This window comes from Phocoena phocoena, chromosome 3 (assembly GCF_963924675.1).
Source record: "Phocoena phocoena chromosome 3, mPhoPho1.1, whole genome shotgun sequence".
Classification (NCBI taxonomy): domain Eukaryota; kingdom Metazoa; phylum Chordata; class Mammalia; order Artiodactyla; family Phocoenidae; genus Phocoena; species Phocoena phocoena.
Window position 1 is genome coordinate 76,459,925 of NC_089221.1, and position 20,872 is coordinate 76,480,796.

General features: G+C 39.0%; 1 protein-coding gene across 1 annotated transcript in view; it reads right to left on the reverse strand.

Moving 5' to 3' along the window:
• KIAA0825 (KIAA0825 ortholog) overlaps positions 1–20,872 on the reverse strand; it is a 407,465-nt gene that overhangs the window by 232,068 nt on the left and 154,525 nt on the right. Inside the window, exon 14 of the mRNA XM_065874850.1 lies at positions 7,249–7,388. Coding sequence (XP_065730922.1) covers positions 7,249–7,388 — 140 coding nt within the window. The remainder of the gene's footprint in view (positions 1–7,248; positions 7,389–20,872) is intronic.

The following is a 20,872-nucleotide window of genomic DNA, read 5'->3' on the forward strand; positions in this document are numbered from 1 at the left end:
GTTTCCTCATTTGCAAAAGTCCTAATGATCCAAGGGTCAGAAATGAAATAATATGTTAAATCACTTTGAGTTGTTGGGGAAAAGATGCTACATAAATTCATGATAATAGTATCACTCGTAATATAATGCCAAATCATTTACATGCTAACACTAGAAGCACATGAACTACTGAAGAAGAAACATGTTCCTATAGATATATTAGACATTTTCTAGGTGCCAGGAAGAGATAGAATATAAAAATTTCAGCTACTGTCAAGCCAAATTAGATCTGATTCTGTGTAGGTGAAGCATCATAGCAAAATTCATATTACCAATCTCTCAAGCTATATACAAAGGTTCTCAAGAAGTGCTGTAATATATAAAACTTGGGAATATTTATTTGGTCCAGTTCTCATCTTCACACCCATGAGAGCTGCTAAGGCAACATCTTTTCAGGCCAAAGATGTCAAAGGGGAAACCCACCTCCTGGAGACAAATTTATGCTTGGATGGAGGGGAGAGTTACTGAGAAGCTGAGGGAGAGACCACTGCATGGAGAGCACAGGAGGAGTGATGAGAGAAGAAAAATATATCAAGCATATTTTTCCAGACAGTGTAAAAGAAGAAAAGAATCTAATAGAAAGTAAGTATCTACTAGGTTTCAAAAAATGGTGCTTTATGTTTATTTACTTTTTTTAATTAGGTTTTTTTTTTAATTTATTTATTTGGTTGTGCTGGGTCTTAGTTGTGGCAGGTGGGCTCCTTAGTTGAAGCAGGTGGGCTCCTTAGTTGCAGCATGCGAACTCTTAGTTGCGGCATGCGTGTGGGATCTAGTTCAGGTATTGAACACGGGCCCTCTGCATTGGGAGCGTGAAGTCTTATCCACTGCGTCACCAGGGTAGTCCCTATTTACTTTTTTAAACCTCAAAATAAACACGTAAGGTCATTATTAGTACCCTAATTTAGAAATGGGGAGACTGAAGTTTAGACAGATCACAACACTAATGAATGAAGTAGAATTTTTTCCTGGAAATTTCATTCATTCACAAATACTTTTTATGCACCTTCTATGTGATCAGTACCAGTCTCAAGTGTCGAGAACCAAGCCAAGTACTGGGGAACAATGATGAGCTGTCCCTGCCCTTCTGGAGCTTGCAATGGCTGACACAGGGATTAAATACTCAATTATGTCATTTAACCTTTCACTTAAAATGGTGACGAGTGTTACGAAAGGAATTATGGTGGGACGTTATGGGATGATCAAAGATGACTTCCTAGGAAGTAATACTGAAGCTAAAAGATGATTATCAGTTGCCAGGAAAATGAAAAGGAAGAAGATTCTAGGCTCAAAAAAATAACATTTCAAGGGTTCTGTAACAGGAGAGAACGTGGAATTTGGGCCAATTAATTGAAAGGTCACTGGTGTTGGAGCATCTGCCTCTTTTCTCAAGATACTTCTACAGGGACATTGCTATTATAAATATACAAATCTAAGATGCACAACCTAGACCAGAATATGCATGTTAAGCTTGCATGGACCCGATGCTGGACAAGTCAGCCATTGCCAGAGCACAATGGACATTGCTTGTGTCTTAAGGATTAGGGTCTGTACTCTATAAGTAGTGGGCAGCCACTAAAGGTTTTTAGCAGGGGAGTGACATAATCAGTTCTGTATTTGAATAAGACCAAGCTTTTTGACTTCTGTGAACGTTCTGACAAAATGGATTATAAATAATCTTAAGTAAATTGTGTCTCTTTAGGGCTTCCCTGGTGGCGCAGTGGTTGAGAGTCCGCCTGCCAATGCAGGGGACACGGGTTCGCGCCCCGGTCCGGGAAGATCCCACATGCCGCGGAGCGGCTGGGCCCGTGAGCCATGGCCGCTGAGCCTGCGCGTCCAGAGCCTGTGCTCCGCAACGGGAGAGGCCACAACAGTGAGAGGCCCGCGTACCGGAGGGGGGAAAAAAAAATCATGTCTCTTTAAAAGCATAGTACATTGGAAAGACAAATCACATACCCCAATTTTTTGCCATCTATAGTAACAGATACCTTGTTCGATGGCCTTGTTACTCAAAAGGTGGTCCAGGGGATAGCAGCATCAGGAGCAGCATTTCCTGGGAGCTTGTTAGAAATGCAGAATCTCAGGTCCCACCCAAGACCTACTGAATCAGAATCTGCAGTTTCAACCAGCTCCCCAGATAATGTTTTTGCACTGTAAAGTCCAGAAGCCTTGCTTTACATAATCATACCCTACAACCACCCTACCCTCATGGAGACTCAGCACAGACCCTAGATGATAACTGTTTCTGGGACTGAATTATTTCTATGGAGACCATTGATATTCTAGGCTAGTCTGTCATCATTCGCGGATAGGATCCTTGGTTGGAAAGACTAAGGCAAGAACACACAAATATGATTCTACTGTTCTCAGTAAGAACAGGGTACAAATTCAGCAAAGAAAAAAATACTGAACAAGTAAGAATACAGATGTTGTCACTAGTGAAAGCAGCCAAGGACATTGAAGTTAGGTGCACTAAGGGTACCAAGAGGGAGCATATCTTTACTTTTGGTCACTTCCTTCAAGACAGTCATGAAGCAGCACTTTGGTCATAAATACTTATAAAATGAAACTCATACACACATAATGTACAATAAAACACCAAGCTTCTGCCACAATATTCCTCATTACCCAAAAGATCAAGAAAGCATTAACCATAAAGTCAGAGAATTTGAATTGATTAATTCATTTTAAGTCAACCACGCCTTTGTAGTGGTGGCAGCCATTTATTGAGAATTTTCTGTAGGTCAGTTTCTTGACTATCTTTTGGCACTCTGTTACAAGGTTGAAAAGTACAGATTATACTAGCAAAATTATCCACGACAGAGGTTCCTGATAGTTCTCATAAATTGTGCAACCCTGCAATTTTGTAAACTTTCTGTGGCTCTGCCAGTACAGGTTTGGTGGGTGAAAGCACCGTCCCTGCACACCGGCTGTCTGAATCAAATCCTGCTTTGCTGATTATTAGCTGTTGACTTGGACAAACGACTTGATTTCTCTGTGTCTCACTTTCCTCATCTGTAAAATGGAGATGATAATTGTACCTACCACACAGAGTTTGTTTTGAGGATTCAGTGAGTGAACACATTTAAAGACTTAGAAGCTGTGTCTAGAACATGTTAAATATTATGTGTTTGCTAGTTGGTTGTGGTTGTTATGTTATTACTGAAAATCACCAGAAGCCAAGAAGTTTCACTGAGAATCATTCTTGAGGCAATGGGCAAAGGAAAGAAAGTTAGTTACACTTCATTCAAATGTCACTAGCAGGAAAAGGCTACCTGCTAACAATTGGGAAATTGCCAAATATTTGTTCTTTTGATGCCACAAGTAAGAAACTGGTTAAGGCCATGTGGCCTCAGTGAGGTAATGTCAAAACAATTGCCCTGGGTTTTTAACGTCACTAATCCAAAATAGTGTCTTACGAATTTAAAACCTTCTATAAACATTTGTAGTTGAGAGGTTTTTTTTCCTTCAAATTTAGGATGGCCCATCTTAAAAATAAAATGAACAAACATTACCTTCTCATGCCCATTGAACTTTATCCAAGCTTCCTAGAAGCTTGCAGCCTATGACTTTTTTATTATTAATGAATAAATTAAAATTTTACTATTCATTCATTTATTAAATTTTACCATTTTCTGACCTTCAGTGAAGTTGTATCTCATATTACAAGAAAGTTATTTCCATATATGCTCAGCTGATTCTTTTTAAAATAAATAGAAATTCTGATAAATCATTTTCATAGAGCAAGACCAAAAGCTACAGATATAAAAGAGATAAAACCTCATATATTTTAATCTTTATAATATATGATTGTCTATCAAAAATTCTCTACCTAACAGAATTTAGTAATTGCTTATTGGATGAAGAGGACCTTGTTTTAAAATATGTACAATAAAAATATGTATTTAGGGACTTCCCTGGTTGTCCAGTGGCTATGACTCCGTGCTCCCAATGCAGGGGGCCTGGGTTCGATCCCTGGTCAAGGAACTAGATCCCGCATGCATGCCGCAACTAAAGAGCCCACACGCCGCAACTAAGAGCCTGCATGCTGCAACAAAGATCCTACATGCAGCAACGAAGATCCCATGTGCCACAAATAAGACCCAATGCAGCCAAATAAATAAATAAATAAAAATAAAAATATGTATTTAAAATCTCTATTCTTATTCCTGAGCCAATTTAACAAAAGTTAAATTTTATCAATTAGACCAAAAAGACACTATTTATAAAGGAAAACTCTCACATTAAAAGCCCAATAGTAAAAAAAAAAAAAAAAAAAAGCCCAATAGTTATGATGCTTGAAACACCTAATCAGCATATTTTACTCTAAAATTTTGCTTTCCTAAAATTATGATCAAACTTCTAAATTACCAAGTGGTGTTCAATGAAAACAAAATCTCTGAAAAAATATTATGTATGTATTTTTAGGTGCATAATAATTTCCATCTTAGTCTAGTTAATAAGATTCCCTGAATATACTGTTTCTAAATTAAAGTGACAAGGTTTCTACTGCAGCTTAATAAGTCAGTCAGTCAATCAATCGATTAGTAAATTCTGTCACTTCATCCTTACAATATTTGAAGTAGCTAATAAAATTCAATACAAGACAATACCAAGGCAGTTATGTAACCCTGATCAAACACCTAACAACCTCTGCAAAAACTGATAGATATTTGAGCAGGTTGGGTAAATACACTTCTGTATTCCGTAAGAACCAGAACTGAAGGAGATACAATATAGTACCTTTAGTAACCTGTTAAGTCCCTCAAAAACAATATCATGTTATACATACAAAAGGTAGATGTAATATTTTTGGTAAGTAAATGTGGAATTTTTTTGTAAGAAAACATGGTTAAAATTCGTTTAACCACAGTTGCTATTCCTGTACTTAGTGGCTATATCAGTATAGTCCAATGTTTGAACGCAATTGTTTTTCCAGGCTGTTCTATATAACTCTATCAAGAGGAAACCATTTCTCTTCTGGGACCATGCCCATGAGTTTCATGAGTTATATTAGAGTAACTTTCCAGCCATGTCAGATACTATCTGTGTTGTGTAGTCATCTTGCCTAAAAGCTCAGATTATAAAGTTTAATGGAAGCTCCATATTTTATATTCTAATGGATCACTGGCCAATCATTGAACTTTTTCTGTAAAAAGCACTGTGTTAGCTTGAGGAGGAATATAAAAATAAAAATCTATGATCAACACTAATTTCCACTAATTTCCACTAATAGCTGGAAAGAACAGTTAAATGCATGTGCACTGGGGTGTCCTGGTTGATTCAACCTGAGAGTGGACAGATTACAGTTTTTGCAGATACCCCTGTTCCACTCCAGGATTTGATTTGCAAGAGTATTTGTATAGAAGGATAAGGGAAAGAAAGCTCCAGCTGGGTTCAGAATCCTGGGCTACCCACCATTTATCAGCTCCATGTGTCTCTTGGCAAATAACATTATCTTAAACTCTAATGTTATTTTTAACATGATGAAAATAATTATATTTACTTTATAAGGTTTTAAGAATCACGGTGCCTGACACCTAATAAGTAAACAATATATGTTGGCTAATTGAGCAATTAGTTTCCCTAGCACCTGTTTTCCCTTTAGGAGAGTGGAGTTATAGATATTGAAGGTAAAGATAATGTTTTCAGTTCAACTCTGTAAGACTTAAGGCCCACAGAGTACGGCTTGGGGGCTAAGAGAATAAAGACAGATTCAGGGTTTTGAGGAGAGGTAACCTCTGAACTTCTCCTTGGAACACAGTGACACTGGAGGAGTTGTAGTGACCTTTGGAACCACAAGATTTTATGAATTTGAGAGCACCAGGAGAGAAGCAAAGGGTTCAGTAGTGAGGCACTTCCCCTAAGTGGCTTTTGGGAAGCAAACATCAAGGTGTACAGAAGAGAAGAATATGGGGAACTGGTCATGAGCAGATCTGAGAAACCAAAAATTCCAGAAATGACTGGAACAATCTGGACTGGGAATGCTACGAACCTCATTTGTATACCAACAGGCTGGTCGGGCCTGGTAACATTTGCCTCATTCATATACAAATATAATAACAATACGAGGCAGAGTAAGCTAAGGGCAGCAGCCACCATAACAGACACTGTGAAGTCCAGGGGAGGGAGGGAGACATCAGTGTGAGCTACAGTGTTCAGAGATCTGGAACATCAGTGGCCTTTGCCCACTGGTGGAGGCTGGGTTGTCTATGGAGGGTCTTTCAAGGAGGAAAAATGGGTGAGCCAAGGTGTGGAAGGAGCATGTGCATGGGGCTTTGGGGACAATGGCTGAAATGGGTGTGTATGTGTGCTTGTGTGTGATTGCGCGTGCGTGCACACACATACACAAGAGAATAGTGGGGAAAAAGCTTACAAAACTAGGCTGGGGCCATATTTGAATGGCCAAAGGACAGGGATTTGTTCCTGTAGGTTGATGGGGAACTAGAGAAAAAAGATTTTGATTAGAGAAGACTATACTGAAACTAGTGATTGATAAAAATTAATCTGGCTACACATATAGTACAGAACAGAAGAAATGTGTAGGGGTACGTGAAGATGGTTAGAAAACTCTTTATAGAGGTAGCAGGAGAGCAGTAGGATATACTAGGAGACTGGCATAACATTACTTACCATTTTCTAAAATAGTACTTAGGGGAAGAAAGAAAGTCTAAGAGAAGTATGGTCTTCTACTACTCCTCAATTTCCATTCATAATTTTCTCATGATTACTTCTCCATGCCTCAGTGATATGGCTGTAATCCATGCTTGCTTGTTCATAAGTTATATAAGCATTCTTCGTGATCCACTGAAATGTCTAATGTGGCTCTAAAGCAATCTCTCTCTCCCTTTCTCTCTCTCTCGCTCTCTCAGGTCTAATTGATACTTCTGTCTTGGACATATAACTATGTTCCCATAATATTCTTAGGCATTTCAAACCCCATATATTGATATATTTCTATATTATGATAGTTTATGATAGGACAGTATTATATAAAAATATTTTTTGCTCTCATTCAGAATCCCTGAAAAAAATCTTTCCAATAGGTTTATAAAGTTACTCAATATTTTGCCTGCTGCTAACCCCACTGACTATTGATATAATGCAGTTGGTTTCATCCCTCTGCCAACATTCAAGTAGAAAAAAAAATTCCATTCAACTTGAGCAATGACTGGGTTTTTTCAGGACATTCTCATAACTACAAATACTCACTTGAGCTCTTTAGCAAGATTCTCAGTAAAAGACCATCATGATGCAGTAGGGTTTCCAGAAGCAGGTTCCAATTACAGCCTGGCTGGGATAACAGCAGTTTCAATTGACCCTCGGCTGTCAATCGTCCAGCTGATGGAGTCCTTTCAAAATGCAAGATAAAGATGGAGTAATGAAGTTAATTTATCTATGAAATTAATAGCTTTAAAGTACAGATGTAATGCTAACTCCTTTAAATGTCAATTCCTCCCAGATTACTGTGAAAATGCTTTCATGCTTGCTTACTCTAGGGCTGCTCAGGGAAGGAATTACATTTAATCTCTACTAGCTAAAAGCAAATTAACATTTGGTAACCTGCCAAATTTAAAACTGATACAAAATAACCCTGCGTATATTTCATGGAACTATGTCTGTTTTAGCTTCATGGAGCAAATAAAAATTATTTATGGATTTTTAATGCATTTATTTGTTCATTCAACAAATACATGAGTGCCTACTATGTGCTATTAACTTCTTTCATTATTCATGGAGAGAAGTTACAATGTGTTTTGGCTACTAATTTGCCATGTACTATGATTGCTGATAAAATGAAAGGAATTCAAAGCTTCTGTCAAAGGTCAACCATAATCTAATTATTTAATATGTAAAGCCTTAAATCAACATGCAATTATCAGAACCACTCTAACAGTCACACTGCTACCTACTTGGGTAATCAGTTTATCAAAGAGAAATAACTCCAAGGCAAATAAGCTTCTACTTGGGAAATTATAATCAGTGTTGAACAGAAAATTAAAATCAGGTCCCCCACATCACCACATTAATTTACCAATGAAACTGCAAGAGATAAGGAAATAAGGTAGAAACTGAACACTGATAACATTATTCACTTTTTCCTTCTAAAGTCTCAAGGTTTAGACTGGCTAAAGGTCACAGCAACTGATATCAGCTTACAACTACAACAAAAAAAGGGCAGGAAATGACCACACTCAATCTGATTGTGGAGCTAAGGGTTATGGGACTAGGGTGGCACTGGGAAGGAAAGATGAGATTGAGAAATGTAAAGGTGTGAATGAGAAGACCATACGCTTTAGCGTGGAAGAAAGCAGAACAAAGAGTATCACTGAGAGAGACGATTTGCAGCATCATTTCCAGATGAAATGTACTGAGTGGTGAACCATCATCATAGTCTAGAGCAAAGGTTTCCAAAGCTTGGGCCCTGGACCAACAGCATCAGCATCACCTGAGAACTTGTTTTTGGGTTTTTTAAAATAAATTTATTTTATATATTTATTTTTGGCTGCATTTGGGTCTTTGTTGCTGCGTGCAGGCTTTCTCTAGTTGCGACCAGTGGGGGCTTCTCTTGTTGCAGAGCACGGGCTCTGGGAGTGCAGGCTTCAGTAGTTGTGGCATGCAGGCTCAGTAGTTGTGGCTCGCGGGCTCTAGAGAGCAGGCTCAGTAGTTGTGGCACACGGGCTTAGTTGCTCTGCGGCGTGTGGGATCTTCCCAGACCAGGGCTTGAACCCGTGTGCCCTGCATTGGCAGGCGGCTTCTTAACCACTGTGCCATCAGGGAAGCCCTGAGAACTTGTTGAAAATGCAAATTCCCAGGTCTTACCCCATCAGAAATTCTGGGAATGGGCCCCAGAAATCTGTGTTTTAACAAGCCCTCTCCAGGAGATTCTGATGCACACTAAGGTTTGAGAACAACTGTGGAAGGCAGTGCTTTCTGGAGCACAGGTAGCAGGGATAGGCCTAGTTGGTATTATCTTTCCTGCCTCTGTGCCTTTGTGCCCATACAGGTCCACCTTGGCTGCCACCTGGGCAGCAACCTCCAGATGACCCTATACTTAATCTTACCCATCCTTCAATTTGCCACAAAAATAACACTTTCTCTGTAGAGTCTTCACTAAAACTTTCTCTCCATAGCAGTCTATCTCACTCTGAATTAAAGAACTTATGGCAAGTATGCAGATTTTAGCACTTTATTATTTCATCAATTAAAGCTTTATCTCTCCACTCAGATTCAAGCCTTGTGAGCACACTTGTTTTACACCCCAAAGCTCTTACCAATGAACCAAGCACATTTAAGGCTCTGTAAATGTTAGCTGATTGACTCATATGCTCAAAAATGGGTAGATAAACTCTTAAAAAAAAGAGGATGCTTTGCCAAAATGCTGCTTTAAACAAAAGTGAGAGGATCTGAAGATGTAAAATGAAATTTAAAAGCATCTCCCCTTTGGTTTGGCTTGGGGCATTTGGAACATCTCACAACCTTATGATGCACAAAATCACCTGAACTTTGGACCAACTCAGGCTTCCCATGTGAGACAGATAACGTAACTCAAAACGGAGAAACTCCCTGGCAATTGGTGAGGCAATGTTAGCTAGACGGGTGGTGGAGAGAGAAGCGGGGAATTATTTAACCCTCAGACCAGAGGAAACAGGTCTGTCAGTTCAGCAGTTCTGAATTCCTTTGGGTATTCCCAGATTGGTCTGGCTCTTGCAGAAAATCCAAACATGGTGCCGGAGGAAAACACCACTAGGTGAGCCTTTTGGACTGAAACACTGAAGCAGATCCTCACAATGGCTGTCCCTGTTTCTATCCTAAACCCCAACTGCTGACTTCAAGAAACTTGCTTGGGGTCTGGTAGATGAAAAGCAGCTAGTTGGTAGTAAGCTGTGTATTAAAATTGACTTAGTTTATTTTAACATTTCCTACCTATGGATTTTGCTTGAGTTGAGTGCTGACTTAAGGATACATTTAATGAACTGAAAGATCCAGTTTGATGGAGTTTAGGAAAGGAAGGGGATTGTTGAGAGACAATTTGAAGAAGGAAGACAGGGGCCAGTTCATAGAGGGCCTCATTAGCCAAGGTGGGGACTTTGGACCTGTTGAAGAATTTAAGGCAGATGAGTTTCCTGACCTGGCTGCAGTATGGAGAGTGAATTGGAGGGAGGGTTGTGTTTTTGCTCAGTCCTTTAGACATGTAATGAGACAAAATAATTTGAATGTCATTTCACACCACTTATTTGAATACCTGGTTATAAACAAAACTTCTCATTTACCAGATGGGAAGCTGTTTGTTGAAATGTACCTCGATTCTTGGATCTTTCAACTTATCACAGATTTTGAAATGTACAGTAGAGTGACTCACTATAAGGAAAAATAAAAGATTACAAACATTCCTCAATCACTAAGCTCCGAGTAATAAATGCATTGAGGAGTCGGCACTGGGCATATGGAGAAGCATATGTTCCCTCATCCTTTGAGCTGGTGGAGCTGTGAAAGTGAGATTAGCCTTACAAAGAATGACAGAAAAGGAAATTTTTAATATATGTATATATGTATCAAATATGTACATGTTGACTTCCACTATAATACAAAGAAGAGAACAAAATTTATAAATCCACTGGAATGCATAAAAATTGTATCAAATATGTACATGTTGACTTCCACTATAATACAAAGAAGAGAACAAAATTTATAAATCCACTGGAATGCATAAATCTTGTATTAGGAGACAGGACAAATTTATGGCTGGGTTATATCAGGCTTATACTCTAATTAGTGCTGCACTTCTGGGGCATGAAAAGGCCTAAGGAATTTTTCAAATCCAGGCAATGTTGGGGTTCAATCATTATTAGTTTATGAAACTAACAAATTATTTTTAGAGAATCATTGTTCAAAATCTTGGCTGTATTTGGGTGTGTTTACTTTATGAAAACTTATCAAGTAGTTCACTTGTAATTTCTGCAGTTTTTTAGTATGTGTTCACACTGCAGTAGAAAATTTATAAAATCTTAGCCCTGTCAGTACACTATGGCTTGACTTCCAACCACAGTTGTGTGTGGGGCACGGGGCAAGCACAGACTCTGTAGGAGGTTCAGACTGCAGTAAGAGCAGCCTCACTGCTCAGGTCACATGACCTTGGGAGTCACTGCTCCTACCATATACTTAACATGCAGAAGCTGTCAGACTAGGGGAACATAGGAATGGACTCTGAAATGCACAGCTTGGGGATAACACCGAGCAGCGTTGGGCACTGTTCTTCAACACTTGGTATTTACTTTAAATGAACAGCCATTATATGGTTCTATGTCCCTAAGAGAAAAACCATATGGGTCCAGGAGCCACAGGTTCAAAGTCCTCTCCGAAGGATACTAGAAGCCACCTCCTCACCAGAGTTCCTGATTATCCACTAGGAATTTAATTTGTGTTTTCCACTCCCATAACTCCCCATAGGCTCTGGGTGAGTGGAGGTCCTGTTTCTGTGGTGGGGTGACTTGGAAAATGCACACCTCTACCAGGGGACCATGAATAAATCCACTAAACCTAATGTTATAGCTGCCTTCTAGTTATTTTTGGATTCCCATGCCAGCAGTCTAGCAGGCGAAGAAAGGAGCTACTATATTGGTATGGGTAATAACCCTGATTATCACCGAGGAGCTAGGGTTGCTACTGCATATGGGGAGCAGGGAGGAGTACGTCTGTAACTCAAGGGATTCACCAGGGCATCTCTTGACGCTCTTATGACTGGTAATAACCGTAAATAGGTGACCAAAGTAACCACATTCTGATAAGGGAATGGTAGTTATGGTTCAACATCTCGAGGATGAAGGTCTATGTCTATGCTAGGGAAGCAACATACGCAAGCAGATGTGATGACCGAGGGTAAGGGGAAGCTAGAATAAGTGGTAGAGGAGTGTAATGATGATTAGCATTTGCAGACTCAGGAATAATGGAAGCAGGAGACACTCTAACTTGTCCCATTAACTCAACCATAATAAAACTTTTTTTTTTTTTTGACCAGCCATCACCTTGAAGAATCAATGATAAGGCCCAGAGAACTTAACATCGATAATGAGTGGATTTCAGTGGTGCAAGGGTTAGAACAAATGTCAGTGTCCCCACATCCTCTTGCCCTTACCACTCAGTTGACAATAGCCTGCCTTTTGCTGTCAGAACCTGCATTTCTCTACCTTCCAGCAAGACAGGTTGGAAGTGCCAGCAAATTAACACCTCCAGAGCAGCCTTCAACCAACGATGGATGAAAATTGCTAATAAATTCCTCAGCATCCTTGTTGCCCTGGTGGGAAAACTCTGAGATGTGCCTTTCCCACTGGCTCCAAGAATTTCCCCTGAAGGTATAAGTTCTAGTTACTCCTGTGGTAGTTGGCTTGATTACACTAATCTTTATTTGCTGTCTTTCTTTCTTTGTCTCATTTATTCATTCCCCTCTAGTGTTTCGTCCACTTAGAAAATAAACTAATTTCACTTCAATCCTTGTCTCAGGGTCTGCTTCTTGGGGAAATGCAAAATAAGACATGCATGTAGACACTTAGGACTCATCTCACTTAATGTACGTTTCAGGAATATTGGGAAAATAGTCCAAGGTCATTTCGTTAATAAATATGGCAACTGGACTTTGAACCCAGGTTTTTCTGACTTCAGAACCCATGATTATTCCACTACTCCATGTTTCCTTCCATTCAACCTGGTTGATATTTGGTGGGTAAGTTGCAGTTTCCAGCATTGAGGATGTTTGGCTCTATTCAACCTCCTGATTGAGGATACCATGTTTTTGACTCAAACTCGGGTTTGTGGTCTCAAGGCTGATTCCCAAATTGGAGCCATGTTATTTAAGGTATCTAGGGACTGATTTTGACCAGATGGTTCCTGTCACGGATTACTGGGCCAAATTTATGCCAGAGACCATAGTTACATGATTCAGAGAACAAAGGCAAGGGCATAACTAAAGAGAAATTGAGAGTGAAAGCCCTAAAGTGGGATAATGAAAGCAGAGGAGGAAAAGCTCCGTACTACTATACTACTTTTGCCTTTCCAAAACTAATCCTTCCAAATCTTTCTGGGAAGACAAATATTTAAAACAGTTCTAACATTTTCTCTTTAGTACCTGGGGAAAAAAGCTGAGGGGGGAAAACAGAAACCCAAAGTATTTTCTTCATCACTTTAATCAAGAATGTGCAAAATATATGTAGTTATAACATTGAAAATGTTTGCATATATTCTAATCTCTATAATGGGTATAGCCATGTCTCTATGATATTTATAATTAGAGATGATTCAATAAATAGAAATAAGACAGGGTTCACCTGCATGTTTATATATAGGATTTGCCTTGATTTTTAATAACTTTGTCCACTGAGGTAAACTGATACTCTTAAAGAGTCTCAGTTTTTCAGAGTTGATGGTATCCACACTACCTGGTATGCAACTTAAAGGATAGGCATTCAACCTGTGAGGATGTGAATTATTTCTTGATTTTAGTAAATTAAACTTTTTCACTTGGGATGACCCCATTTCTCGAAAATCACCCAAAGATATATTAGTGCCCCAAACTCATAGCCCTAACTCCACACTTTCGTGTTACACAGGTTAATGTACCTTATTTCTAAAAATACACAAGAATCTAATTTTAATTTTAAAAATAATGTTGATATTACATGTCAGCCACCACTTTTGGACTCCCCCAAAAGTGCTATTCTAGCACCTGAGTCAATAAGACACTGGAGACTACTAAATCACTTAACCATCCCTTTAGAGGAGCAGAAGTTATCTCTCTGGAGCCTTTAACTATTATTGGTCCTTGTCTACCAGATAATAAATATCCTGTTACAGGAGTTCAAGAAAGGTCTCCCCTGGCATCACACTTCTGATAAGTGCAGAGACTCAATGAGAAAATAGTTCAATATTCTTTCCACTTTACCATACTTGGAGCTGGTCCTCTTAACATGTTTGGATAATTGATAAGACCTTCCACTTTCTGAAACATACAGCTCTTTACTAACACAGCAGTACTGAATGATTGTTTAGTAAGCACTTATGTGATGGGTGCCTTGTAGGCACATTAGCTAATTAAATCCTCGTAACTCTGCCATGAGAATATTTCAGAAGCTAAGGGAAGAAGATGTTTCAAGATGGGGGAAGTAGACAATGGTATTATGTGCTGTTTTCAAGTAGATCAGTAAGATCATACTGTATTTATGTCTTAACTTCCTCACAAAAATATAAACTATTTAACTTTCTAAATCACAAAACTATACAGGTCTGCAAACCTTGTCTGTCTAATGTGAAAACCTATAGTTGTTTCTTATTATCTCATTGCTGGTTCCATTGCTATATTCTTATTTATATAATACCTTTAAACCATAATAGAAAAGGAAAGATATGCAGAAATATCTAGCTATATCAAGTAACCAGCTCACCTGACATTTTCACTTCTTTTAGTAACTGCTCCACAAACATATGACTTTTTCTCTGAAAATCTTTTCAAAGATCCAGCTGCTTGTCCATCCACACTCTGGAACAGCCATGTTAGAGCTTTGGTGTTCAAAAGCTCCCATTACTTCTCCCCTGGCTGTTGGCTCCAGGTCAAAGCTTGGCACCTCATCAGAGTACAAGTTCTCTAAGCTTTTCTCTTCAGTCCTATGGAACAGCCTGACAGCAGCAGCTGGAAGACCAAAGTTCTCTTTTGTCCTCCTCCCCAGATGTTCTCTCCTGAGGATACTAGAAGCCACCTCCCCAACAAGAGCTTTCTTCCCATCACTGAGCTTGACCACTCAGATCAAATGTTTGAAAAGAGTTAAAAGTACCGTTTAATGTGGCAATATCTGAAACAATACTACAATAACTCATTTGTTCCTTAATTCACTTAGTCATTAAACCAATATTTGTTGGCTGATTTCTGTGTGCAAGGCCATGGAGACACAACAGTAAGTAAAAAACAAACTCATTGTTTTTACAGAATTCAGCAGGGAATACATGCATGGTTTAAACGGTCATACAAATAAAGATAAAATTACAACTATAAAAACTCAATCAAGAAAAAGCAAAAGATGCTATTAGAAGATGTACGAGAAGAAGTAAGCTAGTCTTTGGGGTTGATGAAAGGCTTCCCTACAGAAGTCACACTGGAACTGAGATAGGAAGATACATTGACATTACTAGATGAAAGGGGAAGAAGATCTTTCAGGGAAAGGGAAAAGCATGGGCAAAGATCCTTTGGCAGAATGGTACATTTCATGGCAAGGAAATGTAAAAAAGGTTAATGTGTGCGGAGCAAAATCACAGGGTAGTGTGGTATCAGAAGAGGTTGCAGAGGAGGGTAAGCCACATCTATGTAGGTTTTACAGGCCATGGTAAATGTTTTGTGTATGCTTAAGGATAAAGGGGAATTCATGGAGGGCCGTGAGCTATAAGTGTGAAATGATAAAATTTAGTTTTGAAAATAGATTTTGGTTTGAGAAGTCTCTGGCTATACTTTGGAGAATATTGGAGTCAACATATACACAGGAGGAAACCAAGGAGTCACTGCAGTAGTCAGGAGAGAGGTGATGCACTAAGGCAAAGGTGGTGCTATGGAGAACAGATATTAGGAGCTAAAATTAACGAGAGTTAGTAATGAACTGGATCTAGTAGAAGAGGAAGAGGGAGGTATTCAGGTTGCCTTCTGGTCTCTGCCTTATACAATCACATGCAGGTACAATTAATCAAAGTGGGGGAAAATGAAAGAGGATTAATTTGGAGGGGAGTGTCCTAAGTTCAATTTTTGTCATGTTGAGTTTGAGGTGTCTCGTGCTCACCAGGTATAAACCTGAAGAAGACATTCATGTACGATTCACACCCATGAATATATAGGTCTGTAGTCCTAGAAGAGACTGAAAGCAGAGATTTGAATTGGGGGCCACTTAAAAAGTACATGAAACCACAGACATGTGTGAGTTCACCTACAAAAGGTTCTATGATAGAATGCTAAAGATGTTCAATATTTAATAGCCAGGCCAAAGTAGATGAACCTGCAAAGAAATTTTATCGGCTATCTCTTCTCTCACCACTTACACCTAGCATATGCCTTACTTGGAGAAAAATTTTAAAATGCATTTATTGAAAGAATGAATGAACACATCTTGGTAAACTGCGTAAATGGGAAGACCCACATAGCATATAATAAAATGAAGCCAAAGGTAGCTTAATATTTAGGGAGGGGAAAAAAGCATATAAGTCCAAAACAGGATTACATTGAGTAAAACCATAATGGAAACAAAAGCATAGTAGAAAGAAATGTCCAGAGCTCAGAATGGACTGGCCATGAATCAAAACATCATGTTGTCATCATAAAAGAAAATGAGCAGTGTAAAATGAATGGACTGTTCACTCACACTGATTATGCTACTTGGATTCAGTGTCCAGTTATGACCTCCTTAGCTAAGGAAGACCTGAAAAGTATTTGGAACTACTGAAAGAACCACAAGATGATGAAAGTTGGGAAAATAATAAAAAAAAACTTTGTAATGCAACAGTATAATTGACTAAGATAGTATTCTTTCTTGAACATTTATATGAAAGTACAGTGTGCTGTCATAGTATTAACACTGAGATGAATATATTCTCCACATACCTTAGTTTAATCTAGCATGAAACTGATTGCCCTTTCTAAATCAACTCACATTGTTAGCCTGTAACACTGCTTGGGATAATGAATATAGTATATTTTACTTATTGCTTTGAAAATACATATATTTTCCCTAAAGAAAACTCTTCTAAACTCTATTCCAGGATTTCTAGGAGAACATGAAAAATTCTATTTTTACCAAATTATATACTTGGTAGGCATTCTCTAGTAACCCTATAGACAAATTTACAGTGCATACAACTATTTATGCATCTCTAACTCTTATTGTAAGTCTTAATTTCATGTCCTCCTTGCTCTGTTTCTTCCTTCTCACCTATATTTAATTCATTATCTTAATATATTTAATACTATTAAAAGCCAACTTAAGTCTTTCTGAAACAATGCACAGGTGTAAATAAATGAGCAAATAGGTGACTAAATTACTAAGATACGTCATAATATTAAATATTTTAGTCTCATCCTCACACTTTCCAAAAAAAAAGCATAATGTATTTTTAGTTTATCATCATTCAACCCATGTATATTTCCCTGAACAGTTCATTTTAGTTGCTAAGGTGAGGAATGGAGTTTTGGAGGATAATTTACGGGTGAAAAACACACAGCAACAGCTGATTTATGTGAGGAAATGGATGGAAAGGTAAAGATTTTTAAGGTCACATGATGGTGGTCTAGGAATTCCCGTTGCAATGCTTGACAAATGCAAATCAATAAGTTGAGTTGTTTTGAAACTACTTTTATTGCTATCCTGGGTTCCTCTGTTCTGAACATGTTGGATCATGAATCACATGGATCATGTCTTTCTGTGCAGATTATATGGAACTGTTAGAGAGAATAACTGTCAGAAAGTCAGGGTAGAATGGTTCATACTGTACTTACATGAAGAATTTAAAAAGGCAAGATAGAGAACCAAAGGCATTTCAGGAGAGAAAACTACATAAATAAAGGCTCAAAGTTGAGAGTAAGCAATAAATAAAAGTTAAAATTGTAGAATAACTGTGTCTTAAAGACAAGAAAGAAGACTGACAACTGGAGCAGAGAAGAGTGTTGGGTGCTCCAGGAAACAAGCCAGGCAGTGTGGGAGAAGCAGAAGCTACTGTAGGTTCTTGAGCAGTAGAATGGTGTAACAAAAACAGTTTTTAAAACATATTAAATAATAGTAAGATGGACCAGGGTTGTTGCCATGGGTTGTAGAGAAAGACTGCTTCTAAGAGAACTGTGGGAATGAATCAACTGAACATGATAATACAGTAGGAATAGGCAACAAACAGCTCAATATGGAAAGCAGAATCAAGATTCTATCCTTGAAGTGTTTAAGAATGATGTGTTCCTTATAGGAAAGACACCATGGTTAGGGGACAAGGAAAGAGTGAAAAGAAGGATCTGTTGAAGACATTATGCTGGGTTTCCAGTAATACAGTGGGTCATTCAAGAAATATGGGCAGCCGGACATAGAATGTTGGGGTAAAGGAAGTGCCCAGAGCTAGAAATCCTCTGTAGGGCGGTTACAGGGTAATACATGTGAATCAAAGAGCATTTTAAAAAATGAGGTTTCTTTTTTCTTTTAAATTTTTTTAATCTTAATAAAATTAAGCTGCTTTCATTATAGGAAATTTGGAAAGTGCCCAGATAAAACTTAAAATTGCTTACAATCCTACCATATAAACATGTAAACTATAAGCTCTCTAGCATAGAGTTTTGCTTTTTTTTTTTTTTTTTTTTTTTGCGGTACGTGGGCCTCTCACTGTTGTGGCCTCTCCCGTTGCGGAGCACAGGCTCCGGACGCGCAGGCTCAGCAGCCATGGCTCACGGGCCCAACCACTCCACGGCATGTGGGATCTTCCCGGACCGGGGCACGAACCCGCATCCCCTGCATCGGCAGGAGGACTCTCAACCACTGCGTCACCAAGGAAGCCCCTAGCGTAGAGTTTTTATATCCTTTCAATATTTGTTTTTCTCTACATACTTTTAAAATGCTATGTGTAGAGTAGTATGGCATAGTTCAACACTTCTCAATTGTGTGCTACCTTGCAATAATTGTTCATCCCCTGGGAAATGGGGGCTCCCATATGATGCAAGTTTGGGGAATCTGCCTACTAGATCCCTCCCTTGGAGATAAACACTATACATTAGTATATCAGGGCTCCTGCAAGTCGAATGATAAAGAGACTTTACATAATTAATAACTGACAATCTTAGATTTTTCTTGCATGACTGTTAACGTCATCCTGAACTGCTCTCCCTCTGAAAGGTGGAGGTGCAGCTGTCAGGAGCTCGGGCTTTGGAAGCAGACAAGCCGAGGTTCAGAGTCTGCCTCCCAGATTTGTTCTCTTCAGAAAGTTGCTACCTGCACATCACTTTACTCTCCATGAAAGAAGCACATGACTACTTATTTCAAAGACTGGTGTGAGGTTTGAAAAAGATAATGTATATGAAGCACTGGGCATGTCAGGTTCACAGTTATCACTCTAAAAACTAGGCTGGCTTTGATTACTACAACATTACTAACCTGCAGTTTTCCTTTGAGTATAAATCACAATGATTTGTCATTTAATATTTTTCAAAATCAACCTTTTTAACGACGCCACAGTAGTCTATCGCATGGCTAATCCATAGGTGATTTGTCTAATTCCATACTGTGAGACATTTATTTCCATGTTTTCCTTTTACAAATAATGCTTCGATGAATATCCTTGAATATAAAACTTTCTCAGCAGCTCTGATTAATTCCTTATGATTGATTCCTAGCAATGGAATTGCTGATAAAGGGCCATAAATATTTTTAAGGTTTTTTTTTTTTTGCGGTACGCAGGCCTCTCACTGCTGTGGCCTCTCCCGTTGTGGAGCACAGGCTCCAGACGCGCAGGCTCAGCGGCCACGGCTCACGGGCCTAGCCGCTTCCGCGGCATGTGGGATCTTCCCGGACCGGGGCACGAACCCGTGTCCCTTGCATCGGCAGGTGGACTCTCAACCACTGCGCCACCAGGGAAGCCCTATTTTTAAGATTTTTGATACAGTTTTATTATATTGCTCTCCAGAAAACTTGTATCAAATTGCATTTCCACTGTGGGCTGAGCAGTCACCACCATGTTCTAATCTTTGCATTAGGATAATAGTGAAGATTGATGGCTACAATCAAGCAGAAAGAAAGAAAAGTCTTATTACACTTACGTTTGCTTTAGGTATAGAAAAGAGAAAGAAGTTAAATATAAGAAGCTATTTGAAAGATAAACCCATTTACCACGCTGACTTCCCAGGCCTCTAGATGGGCTGAACAGAGCAAGCCTGGAGGTGGAAGTCTTATCAGCTATGCTTAAAGAGGTAACTCCATTGGTTATAGAGTAAGATAAAAGCAGGCAATAAAAATAGATTAAACAGGTGGTGCAGTGGTTGAGAGTTCGCCTGCCAATGCAGGGGACACGGGTTCATGTCCCGGTCTGGGAAGATCCCACATGCCGCGGAGCGGCTGGGCCCGTGAGCCATGGCCACTGAGCCTGCGCGTCCAGAGCCCGTGCTCCGCAACGGAGAGGCCACAAGAGTGAGAGGCCCGCGTACCGGGAAAAAAAAAAAAAAGAAAGAGATTAAACAAATGTGATAGTAACATGGAGAACAAATATGTTTAGAAGTTTGGGAACTCATCAAAAGGAAACAGGTTGTTTGTTTAACTCACACTGTAAAAGATCCAGTTGTTTAATGTGTTACCTTTGCAATAACAAATATTAAAGTCAGCTATTTAATCCTTAAAGACGTAAGAGGTATTTACATGACAGCTGCAGTGTATGGAGGTGACAGAGTATTAAGGGTGTTCCATTTCTTTCTTTCTTCAAAAAATATTTATTTATTTATTTACTTATTTGGCTGCGCTGGGTCTTTAGTTGCCGCACATGGGATTTAGTTCCCTGACCAGGGATCAAACCTGGGCCCCCTGAATTGCGAGCGCAGAGTCTTAACCACTGTACCACCAGGGAAGTCCCAGGGTGTTCCCTTTCTAGGAATCAGTCATAAGGAATTGTTCATAGATGTTGAAAATGTTTTATATGTAAGTGAAGTAACAACAATACTCTGAGGTCCTTGAAGGTAGGAGGGCAAATGTCTCATTGATCTTGGATTTCCCGTTACGTATATGAGGACAGGCACATGATAGGTAAACAGTATATGTTTATTGTGTCTATAGAGACTTGTGTATGAGGTTTTCAT